Source organism: Sphaeramia orbicularis, chromosome 11, assembly GCF_902148855.1.
Source record: "Sphaeramia orbicularis chromosome 11, fSphaOr1.1, whole genome shotgun sequence".
NCBI lineage: Eukaryota > Metazoa > Chordata > Actinopteri > Kurtiformes > Apogonidae > Sphaeramia > Sphaeramia orbicularis.
Window position 1 is genome coordinate 52,150,438 of NC_043967.1, and position 12,436 is coordinate 52,162,873.

A 12,436-nucleotide genomic window follows, 5' to 3' on the forward strand; every position below is an offset into this window, starting at 1 on the left:
TTAGTTCTCTCCCCTTTCTCAGATTTTTGAAGGGAATTCAGCGTTGCAGTTGTTATGAGCAGTTGTTCTCCACATTTCCCTCCTTTCGAACACTAACAATAGATGAACAGATCAGACAAACACTTCAACTATGACATGGTGAAAAAAATGTAATGGTAAGTTTTTGGTGCCTTATTGGTCCAGTCCTCTCATTTTCACTTCCCTTCATTAGCAGATATAAATGGAAAGGTTAACTAGTTGAGGTAGATTACTGGAGTTTGGCAGTAGCTTACACTGTTGACCTTTGACCCCTGTGGTAGAAGAGAAGAGATCTCAGACTGGATGCCCTTATACGTCAAACAAGTGACAAATGGCATAAGGAGGGTAGGAGATGAACATCTAAAACATTTTTGTGGATGGCATGTGATCTACCCACACTGCCTTTGTAATCTACTGGTTGATTATAATTGACCACTCTGGACCGTTGTGTGAAGGTTTAATCAAATATCAAACTAGGTCAGTTCTGTATGTGGTAAATATTTGCTCAGAAGTTGTGATTATGTCACATGGCATAGGTTAATGTTTCTCAGTGATGGTGGTACCACTCCACCGCGGGGTGTTTGGACAACGTCAGGGGGCATTTTGAACAAGAAAGCTGAGAGGGGTGTGCTCAGGCACAAATGGGGGGGGGGTGTTAGTGACCATTATTTATGACAATGTATAAGTAGAAATATCAGAATAAAGTTTGTTCATTAAAACATGAAAGTTGTTAAAATTATATATTTTGGGCAGAATTTGAAATACCTGCTCTGCTTGGACCCCCTGGTCAACATTTTTTGGGTGGTGGTGGTGGTGGTGGGGCTTATGATAAGGTGAGTGGGCGTTGATTCAAAAACGGTTGGCAACCACTGGTATAGATGAAAAGACTTTTAGCGTCTCAATTTGTTAGGAAGAAATTTGATAAAAAATTATATTTGGAGACATCAGTTTTATAAAGTCTGGAGTTTTAAATAAAAACACTGACTCAATTTGCCCATTAAGAGTTTTGTTTGTTTGTATTTTAGCCTGATTAATGTTTAATATTTTACTGCTTTTGAGAGTTTGTTTGACATATTTTTTACAGATTTCTTCTTGTAATTATTGATTGTACAGTCATAATTCAGACGTTTGATCGACAGCGTTGCTCAGTAATTATTTACTGTAGTGAAACTGTCCATGTTTCTAGACTGTTTTATAGTTTTTGTTACAGGGCTTTAACTACATCCATCTGATGGAGGAGAGGGAAACAGGAGAATCCACATCATTGAAAAAGACAATAGTTGTTTTAAGGCCATTCTGTCCTGTGCTGGTGAGTATAATTCACAAAGGATCAGGAGACACATTTTAATATAATTACAGACGATAAAACTTTAGATTCTGTCAAAGTTCAAGTTATTTTTGAGAAGTCTTTAATATTAGGAGTGTTGTCAAAATTCGAGGACCCAAATGCTGCTGTCATTTCTGTTTGATGAACAGTTTTACTGCTTATGAACCGACAGACTTCCCTTGTGTTATTTTATGCTGCATGAGTTACCAATTTACATCTTTATTCTTGTAATATTATGGCTTTAGTCAAGTAATTTTACAGTGATATTCTTGTAAAAAATATCAAGTTTTTTCTCATGACATTCGGACTTTATTCTGTAATATCAAAACTATCCTTGTGACATCCATTTTATTTTATTTTTAATTTTTTATCAGATATGATTTATTCTCAGCATGGCTCTAATACTCCTTTGTAAAATCTGGTCTGTTGGATCTGAATCTAACCAAACTATGACAAGTTTCAGCTGAAAGTGAAATGTTCCTTTGACATTTATTTTACTGTGAGAAACTTTATTGAAACATGTTCTCGTTACAGTAGAAGCTGCAGCATTTTATTTTGTAGGAATAAGTCTGACACCGGAAGTGCTAACTTATAAACATGTACAACTTTACACTGTGATGAAAGTCCTCTGTTTTCTCCTGTTAAGTGTTTGTCTCAGTCCGTCCGAACCAGCAGAACCTCTGAATGCGGATGAAACCGACTGGATGGACTTTGTTCTGTTCACACTCTGTGTTTGTTTTATTCCTCATTTATCTGTTATTAGCTCAGTGATGCTAAAGTTAGCTTAGCTCCCTAGCTGCTAACAGAGCTGTCAGTGTGTGATGGAGATAAACTGTGTTTCTGTTGGAGTTTGTGTGAAGAAAAAGTGAAAAATGTCCCAAAAAGTGCAGATTCTGAGGTCACTGGTGGAGCAGAGACTAACTGCAGCTGCTGAAGAGATATTTGGGCTGTTTGAAAGAACCATAGCAGAGTACGAGGAGGAACTTTGTCGAACTAAAGAAGAAAACCAGAGACGAGAACAGTTGAAGGCTGTTTTATTCCATACAACAGGTCAGTTCACTTTAGTTTAACAATAAAGTGAATGGAGGCTGAACAAACAATGTCCAGGAGAGTTAAGTATGAGAAAAGTCTAATATATGACACAGATCATCCACTGAAACTGTTAGAATTGAAAATAAGTAATTCATTAGGGATGTGAATAATAATAATAATAATAATAATAACAACAATAATAATCCTATGCTGATTCTGTGTGTTTTGGGCGCTGCAGACATTCCACAGATCTGGGGGGATAAAACACAAGTTCCAAAAAATGAGCAGCAGGAATTGAGTTCCAGTCTAAACCAGGACCAGAACCAGGACCAGGAGAACCCTGAGCCCCTCCGCATTAAAGAGGAACAGGTGGAACTGTGGACCGGTCAGGATGGAGAGCAGCTTCAGGACCTGATGCAACCAAGACCAGGTTCAGGTACAGAACTTAGAAAACCTTCAGTTCCCCCTTTTTTTTTTTCTTTTTTTTTTTTTTTCCAACCAACAGAAACCTGGTGTTTTAACCACAATAGTACCATGCTGGAACAGGGTGGAAAAAGCAAAGGAAAAGAGGATGTTATGATATTAAAGTTTCCCCTTATAGACAGTATGATGGTGGATGACAGTGACTGTAACTCAGTATTTGTTACTGTGCAGGTCCATGTGGATCTATTAGGTCTAGATTAGGGGTCTCAAACATGCAGCCCGGGAGCCAAATACAGCCCACCAAAGGTTCCAATCCAGCCCGTGGGATGGATTTGCAAAGTGCAAAAATTCCACAGTTAAGGCTGTCAAACTAATTTTAGTTCAGGTTCCACATACAGACCGATATGAGCTACAGTAAAATAACAGCAGATAACATACAAAAAATACTGACTGCATATTTTCTTCTCAGTTTGATGTGAAAAAATATTACATTATGCCTATAAATACTGAAAATTTCAAATTTTTGTCTTTGTTTTAGTACAAAAAATAACATTAAATTATGAAAATATTCACATTTACAAACTGTACTGTAACAATAAAATGTGAATAACCTGAATAAACATGAATAACCTGAAATGTCTAAAGAAAATTAAGCACAATCCTAACAATTTCCTGCCTGTTACTAAGTGTTTAGTGTCTTTGTAGATCTGAGCCATAATGCACATGTACAAACAAGAAAAGCACTCAGAGAGAAGAGACCTCCGCCAAGGCAGATCAGTGGGTCCCTGTGGCCCCCCCACCCAATCACCACCAAAATTTAATCATTTCTTCCTTGTGCCAGTATCAACATTTCCTGAAAATTTCATGAAAATCCATCCATAACTTTTTGAGTTATCTTGCTAACAAACAAACAAACAAACAAACAAACACACACGCACACAAAGCAAAGTGATCACAATACCTCCTGGCGGAGGTAATGATAAGTTGAGGCATGATATTGTTAAAATTGCACTTATTTTTCTTAAGAAATTTCTTTCTTTTTTTTTTTTTTTTTTCAGATTTTTCACATCTTTTTTTGTTTGGATAGTTTATAAAAGTGAGTATTTTCATAATTTAATTGAAGTTATTTTGTACTAAAACAAAGACAAAAATTTGGGGTTGTCATTATTTATAGGTTATTATGTTATTATTTTACTGGTCTGGCCCACTGAGATTAAATGGGGCTGAATGTGGCCCCTGAAAGAAAATGAGTTTGAGACCCCTGGTCTAGATGAATTACGGTTCTGGATGCAGCATCATCTGAGAGTTTGGAGATCATGTTGTTTTAATGGAAAATGACTGTTTTTCATTATGATGTTGTATAACTAACCCTCATTAGAATGTTTTATTACCACCACTTGTTTTGCTTATGTGTCATGTGAACCACAGTACTCGTTGTGTACATGTGTCACTGCTTGAACCTTTGCTTTATAAACTGGGTCACTTTGACCTGGCTCTTCACAGATAAGATAGGATGTAGCTGCAGACTCCTGCCTGGTAACCATCAATGCTGTGCTCCCACTTGTATTTGAAGCTACCTCAGAGTATTCCTTCATTCTGTATGTAATATACACATTTTTCTACTCAGCTACAAAGTTTGTATAAATACACCCAAAAACCTCTCTTAGGGGAAGCACTCTGATGAGCCTCTGTGCTCTGTCGGACTGTTTCCTTCTGTGCAGAAAAATTTCACCCAAAGGCAAATTCTTTGTCTCAGCAACTTTATTTTTTCTCTCCACAAGAAACAAGAAGTGTCCGCAACATTGTTCAGCTGAGACTTGAACCCTTACCCTTTACCTACTGAAATCATCCAGACTCTTTGAATGTTTTCATTCTGTTTTGCACCATAGACACTCAAATACCCATACCCCCTTAACCATTTAACGTTTCTTACACATTTTTGGACAAACTGGTGGTTCTTGGTCCATCTTTAAACCATTATTAGCTCTGAATTTCTCTAAAATGTGTTTGGGTCAAAGTCTGAGGAATGATGTATATTTACAAATGCACTGATGTGAAATGAAATGCAAAGAGTTCACTGTAAATAAAGTCAAATCTAGTCTAATCTAATCTAATCTAATCTAATCTAATCTAAATATGTTCATACTGTCTACAAAGAAATGTATAGTCTAAGTACATTTTAATATTACTGTTTTCTTATTTAATTGTCATTGTCCATATCATCTCAACATTGTCTTATTTAGGGCTGTGGTTCTGGTTCAGAGTTGTTTCAACTTGTTCTAAGAACTGGTTTGCTTTTCTACAGACTTCAGAGTCATGTCATTGTTTACATCTGCATATGTCAGTGGTTGAACCAAACTATTGGTACCAAGCTGTAACCTATAAGTTCTAATGAACATAATCCTGCTCCCAGACCCAGACCCAGCTCAGAAGTGGACCTGAAAGAATCTGAACGAATAAAAACTTTCCGTAAATTATTTATGTGTTTTTCAGAGGAACCTTCTTGTGAGACTGTGAGTAAAGAAAGGGTTCCTCCTGAGCAGCAGGACTGGATCCCCAGTCTGGACCAGGTCCAGGAGGACCCAGATCCCACCCACATTAAAGATGAATTAGGGGAACCGTGGACCCATGAGGAGGGAGAAGCCAGTGGAGGATCAGAAACAGATGGGGATTCAGATCCAGATAGACATTTAGAACCGGATTCTGATGACCAGACTGAAAACTCCTCTGACACCGAGGACTATGATGAGGATTGGACTCAGTTGAATAAAAAGACAAAACCTCCAGTCAGCGGTTCAACTGAGCAAATGGACACTGAGGGTGAGGACTGAGGCAACACAAGGTTTTAGAATAGAACATGTCATTTGGCAGCTGAGTGAGTACAACACGTTACAGATCCTTCACAAAAGTTTGGAATGGAGTTTTGATCTTCCACATGATACTGAGGTTCATGATAGTGTAAAAGGAATCAAGTATAAAAATGGTTATTTTTACATTTTACATGTATGTTTTTTCCTTATTACTGTGCAAAAGTGTCATTTTGTCCCTTTTTTTGGGGGCCGCTACCCACACTTTTAGCTGTGTTCCTCATTCCACGAATGCAAGATCCTTACAAATTAGACCTCATTGTAAAGGTGACTAATCAGGCTTTCCAACAATATATAATACAACACCAGCTCGTATTATTAAATGGGAGAAATAGTTGATTATAATAATGTTTCCAAACTTTTTTGAGGAGTTTAGTTAAAAATCTGATCCACTTCCTGGGTTCTGTTGTCCAGTTTCTTTAAGTACTTCTTCATAAAGATAATTTATATTTGTTCATTCAAGTGAACTATTTCTTACTTTTTCTTTGCAAGAGTTTGCTGTGGAGTCGTCCCTGCCAGAGACCGGAAGAGACGGCACAGTGTGGACTCCCATCGAACCTGGTGAAGGCACAGAAAGGAACACGCAGGTCCCAAACTTTCTCACCGAAACCGCCGGACCAACGCCGCATGCATGGACAAACATCCACAGCAAACTGTCAGCCTTTCTCTGCCTCTGCGATGAAGGGATGTTGGAACACATCCGAGAATGTACGGTGGCTGAAGCGCGAAGGTCAAGTGCACAGAGAGCCTCCTGGGATGTTTCCCCTGCTGAGCTGAAGGCCTTTATCGCTCTCCTGTACATGAGGGGAGCGAACTGTGGAAAGAACATCAACATGGAAAGCTTCTGGTCTGAGCACTGGGGAAACACCTTTTTCATGTCGACGCTTCCGAGGAACCGTTTTCGGGAGATCATGCGTTTCCTTCAATTTGATAAGAAGGAAACTCGTACAATTCGCCAGAAAAGTGACAAGTTTGCGCTGATGACTGATGTGTGGCAGAGATTCACACAGAACTGCGTCATGTGCTACAATCCTGGACCAGACATTACTGTGGACGAGCAGCTGTTCCCAACTAAAGCGAGGTGCCAGTTCACTCACTACGTGCTCAACAAGCCAGATAAACAGGGGATCCGGTTTTGGATGGCAGCAGATACCAACAGCAGGTACCTGTTGAACGGTGCCCCACACCTGGGTAAAACTGAGGGCCCACTGTCCACGCAGTCATTTGGAGAAACCGTGGTGCTGCAGCTAGTGGAGCCGTTCGTGGGTAAAGGGAGGAGCATCACCACCAATCAGATGTTCACCTCGGTCCGGCTCGCTAACACTCTGCTGTCCAAAAACACCAGCCTGGTCGGCCCTGTGAGGCCCAACAGGCTGGAGCTCCCACCGTCTGTGCAGCGGAGAACTGAGCTGTTCAGAACCAGGCTGCTGAAACATGGAAGCATCACGCTGACCGTGTACCAATGCAGACAACGGAAAAATATCACCATCCTGAGCTCACAGCACCAGCAGGTATCGATCTGCACAGACCGCAGGTGGAGGCCGGAGACGGTGAGCTACTACAACAGAACCAAAGGAGGTGTGGACCTGCTGGACCAGATGGCTCGCCAGTACACCGTCAAAGGTTATTATCTTATCATTAGCTCCTTAAAAGGTACCTGTAGTGAATTTTCATAGTTAGCTATTTCAAAAGGTCACGTATAAAACTAGCGGTTCCGTCTGGTAACTTTTGTTATAGCCTGTTTTCAAGCATGTGCGAGTAGTGGCTCCTGAACAGTCTCTGATTTGTGCAGTCACTTAATGATGTCCTTGGCTCCCCCATGGAGAGACATCACAGAGGCACTATGGACACAGATCACACACATACCTCAGAACTCAATGTCATCATGACATAAATCATACTAGGGCTGCATGATATTGGAAAAAACTGATATTGTGATGATTTTTTTTTAACCCTGTGATATATATTGCAATATAAAAAAATACTCAGGAGGATATAATAGCTGTGTGGTGCTGACGTAAATGATCAAACAAATTAGTTACATTTCCTCTCGTTGTGTCGACAGGTGTAAGGCACTGTCGTCACAGAACACGTGTTTCAGTGTCATCCTTGTAGCTGAAATAATTCCAGATAAATGACGTTACTTTTTTTTTTTGGCACCAAGTCTTTGTTTTCGGTGATTTTCTCTTGTTCGTTGCTAATTTTTCAAAATTGTTATCAGCAACTCCATATGCAGGGGCGTGGTCTGCTTTGGCAACCTGATTAACAACAATTGTGATTGGTGGATCGCTGTGCGCGGTGTGTGTCAGGTGCCCAGGTTGAAATTAGATGAGAACATGTGGAGTTCATTTGCCTCCTACATGGCAGGACCTGCGATGTGACTATTGCACTCACGTGTGTTGCGATGACGACGCTCAAACAATATATTGTGCAGCTCTAAATCACACACATATTTAGAAATAGTCTAACATTGTATTTTTCCAACAGAAGATTTTAAGACACTCTTATTTTGACTGTCAAAATAAACATCTATGAGTTTTAGTTTCAAAGAAGAAAACCTGATGAAACCATAATACAGATGTGTGGAAACAATGACCTTCATACTTTATTCAGTGACTGATACAGTCTGTGGATACATAGGAGTTGAATTGTTGGTCATTTTGGTTCTAAGTGTGTTCTGGTACCAGACTGCCCTCTGCTGGTAAGAGTTTGGAATACAATACGATATAGAACCCATTTATGGAACTTGCTCTGAAGGATGAAGAGCAGTGTGTAAAATGAACTTTCTGGCTTCGATAGAGAACTTGTAGATGTGTTTGTGTTCATGCTCAACATTTTTGCACATTCAGAAGATATCACATTTATCTGAGTTTCAAGATGATTTTAGGAATATTGACGTTGACTGGAGACTGATGAACTTGATAAAATCTCTAGAATGAGCTCATCATTCATATTTTAGAGACAGATTTCAGAATTCATTTTCAGCAGTAGTTCCACTGTAGTTCGTCTCATTGGTTTGTGTCTCATTTGCCTGGTGTTGATGCGTCTTAAAGTCTTGTCCCATTCCCTTCTTGAGTATTCACAGCCTTTCTGTCAGTGTTTTTAGGAGATCATATCCCTTTCTTTCCCGTCTCCTCTGTTTCTGTAGGCGGTACACATCGATGGCCTATTGCAGTGTTTTATAACATCCTGGATCTGGCGGCCATTAATGCCTGCATCCTTTACCGGAGCTGCATGGGAGACAACATCCCCAGACGGGACTTCATCCTACAGCTGGCCCAGGAGCTGCGAGTGGAGTGGATGGCCTTAAGAGAGGCTCCGCGGATGTTCCTGGTCAGTGATGGAAGTGTGAAGCAGAAGAGGATGACCTGCATGGTGAAGGCCAAATGCAAACAAAATAAAACCACATCAAGGTGCCTGAAGTGCAGGAAATCAGTCTGTGGAAAATGTACGAGAGAAGTCCTGAACGTCTGCTCAAAGTGTATTTAAGCACGTGTTCAAGTGTCGCAAGAACAATACGACTGAAGAGGGAGTCGAGAGTTTGTGCCTTTTTTAATTTATGACTGATTAACAGTTTTTCTTTATTCGCAAAAAGGAAAAAGGCCGTAGTCTGACTGAATATTGCACAATAATGGATGGATGGATGGATGGATGGATGGATGGATGGATGAATGAATGAGGGTTTGATTCTGGAAAAAGCCAAAAAAGATACGTCCAAGAAGACTGCAACCCTTCAAAAACAATCACCATGAAAATCACATACAGGGTTCTTTTGATGCTCTGTAATCATAACTTCATCATCAGCAGAGCGTGTGTCTGACGCGCCCGATGGCTGACATCAGGGTTCACAGCTGGATTTACTGATTTATAAAGCAGATTTTTTTTTGCCATTTTCCCTCGTTTTAGACTTTATGGCCAATCTGCATCATTCCTATGGCCATGAAAAAATCATGGAGTTGATTGTTTTTTTACCCCGTAAAGCAGTTAAAGCCACTAGAGAAAACCTGGAAGACACTGAAGACAAAAATTGCAATCGTCTGTGATACTTAAGTTCTTTATTTATTGTTTTGCAGGAATGTGTCAAGCTGCTTTATATTTAGAATTCAAATACATTACATTTGTAACTGCTCCATATTTTTACTCTTGTGAACTACTTCATGCACCGTCTGCAGCCTGGTTGGGTCAAACAGTTGAATCATTTCAAAGGAAAAACCACACTACTGCAGTAAATCACTGACATAAACTATTTTCGTTTGGGTGGAAGTCTGAGTGATACTACCCAAAATGTTCTTACACTAAATACTTTTCAAATCCATCCAGGTTTAATTTTTTTTTTTGGTCAGTTTAAAGGCTGATTTTGGATTCTGAATGAAAGTTAAAGAAGGAAACAGTTATTTGAGGTTTTAAATGATTTAAGATGCAACATGTTGAAAATGTAAAAGTCAAGGATAATGCTAGGATAAAGGATAAAGATGAAACAAACAAACAAAAAAAAAACAGTTCAGGAGTGATAAGGCAGATAAAGACAGTGTCTCATTTCATGATTTATTGCAGGTTACTTTAATTTGACTTATTGAGTGACTCATTTTATTTATTTTATATGTGTTTTTTTTATTACTGTCTACATAATTCCAGCATATTTCTTGTCAGAAATAAAGACAACCATTTCAATCCTGCCAAAACAACTTTTTTTTTTTTTTTTTTTTTGCACAGGACTGTATATTGATTAATACATGATCAGACTGACCTGAATGCATCCAGGGAGATTAATTCCCCTTTATTTTGTAAAAAAAAAATAAAAAATTATCTCAGCATTGGTGACATCCAAAAGTGGCCATCATTAAGAACTGATTTGTCAATGACTGGTTTGTTTCTTGTTCTCTGACTCCAGTCCAGTAGATGGCAGAGATCAGCCATATCCGTTAAATGAAGAAGAGGCAGAACTTCATTTCATCCAAACCAGTAGAACTTTTGTATCTACATGAACTTGACTGACTGGACTTTGTTCCGTTCACAGTCTGTGTCTGTTTTACCCCTGGTTTATCTCTTATTAGCTCAGTGATGCTAAAGTTAGCTTAGCTTGCTAGCTGAGTTTGTGTGAAGAAAAAGTGAAAATGTCCCAAAAAGTCCTAATGCTGAGATTAAGATGAATGGTGATAAATTACTAAGGAAATGTTAAATGTAGAGAAAATGTCATTTGAAAGTTGCCACAAGGATAGTTCTAGGTCTTTAAGGGTTAAAGAGTGATTTCTAAGGAACGTCTGACGAAACCACATTCTATTTATGGTTTTATAAAAGATAGAACTAGGTGAATATGACGAAAAAACCTGTGATATGTTAATTCAGATATTCTGCTCTCACCACACAGTGCTCTCTCTCTCATTGTTTAGCCTAAAGGTTGATGCCAAGGAACATCCTGAACACAGCAAACAGGAAAGACAGAAAATCCAGGTGGAGGGCAGGTAAATACACCAACATACAATTTGATGAAGATGAAGTCAAATAAAACTACATGCATATTACTGACATTATATTGACCAGTGTTTAAATAATAAAAACAAAGACTAAATCTGGTGGAAAAACAGGTCAAAAGGTCTTCCATATTCTTCTCACATTTTTTTTTTTTAAATAACTTCAACAGAGCAAGAAAACGATACTCCATATCCTAAATACTAGAATGTATTTTTCTGCCCCACATTTCTGCCAAGTTGATGATCACTGTTGGAGTTGTTCAGAACCACAATGCAGTGGATTTATGAAAAAAGTGGTGGTGGATTTTTCATTAAAAATGTTTAACTAATGTGTCTTTCTTTCAGGAACTAATGCAGGTTTCCATCTTCTGTCTGTGATTGAAGAACAGGTTCCTCTCGAACAGTAGAACTAGATCCCCAGTCTGCACTAGGAGGATCCAGAACCCCACCACATTAAAGAGGAAGTGGAGGAACTGTGGACCAGTCAGGAGGCTGATGGTACTAAGTTCTCATCTACTGTCATTCCAGTGAAGAGTGAAGATGAAGAAGAGGAAGCTCAGTCCTCACAGCTTCATCGCAGACAAAGTGAGGAGAACAGACAGGTAGCAGGTGGAGAAGACTGTGGAGGTTCACACTGATGAACAGACTGAAGAGTCAGGATGATGCTGAAGATTGGACTCCAAGCAAGGATGATGTCAGACTCTAAAACTGATCCTACATGTAAAACTGGTAAGAAAACATTGTACTGTCATCTAAACTGTCTTTCAAAGAGTGATTTCAAAACACACTTCATGACGCGCACAGGAGAGAAACCATTCAACTGTTCGCACCGTGGAAAAGGATTCAGTCAACTTTAGAATGTGAATTCATACCGGAGAGAAACCTTTCCACTACTCAACTTGTGGTAGAAAATTTGCGCAAAAGAGATATCTGGTAGGGAACACTAAAAGACACCAACAACGGGAAAGTATAAAGCATATTATGGAAAATAGTACAGCAGAAAATCCATCAAGCAGAACAATAGAGCAGTAAATAAAAGGTGATAATGACAAAAACCAGAACCAGTCGGTAACAAGATGAACTTTTACAACCAGATACTGAAAAGACTGATTACTCTTCTGAAAATGAAGAATCAAAAAACAATGACACCAGACAGCAATATGTTGTGTTAAACTCTCAGGAAATGGTTTACTTTAGAGGTAATATTGATACAAAATCATTTGGTCTGAATGCAGTTAAATATTTGGTTCAAAATGCTGTGTGAATCAACAGGTAAGGGACTCGTACAGAGAGAAACC

At 39.0% G+C, this 12,436-nt stretch overlaps 2 protein-coding genes across 2 annotated transcripts in view; both read left to right on the top strand.

Annotated features, from left to right (window-relative positions):
- The window catches only part of LOC115428086 (glutamic acid-rich protein-like), a 657,495-nt gene that overhangs the window by 21,215 nt on the left and 623,844 nt on the right, over positions 1-12,436 (top strand). The gene's annotated exons all lie outside the window — the stretch shown is intronic.
- Positions 2,189-10,143, top strand: LOC115428068 (uncharacterized). Its single transcript, XM_030146882.1, has 5 exons — positions 2,189-2,395; positions 2,616-2,813; positions 5,294-5,620; positions 6,160-7,290; positions 8,816-10,143. The coding sequence occupies exons 1-5, from the start codon at positions 2,218-2,220 to the stop codon at positions 9,154-9,156; spliced, it is 2,175 nt and encodes a 724-aa protein (XP_030002742.1). The 5' UTR covers positions 2,189-2,217; the 3' UTR covers positions 9,157-10,143.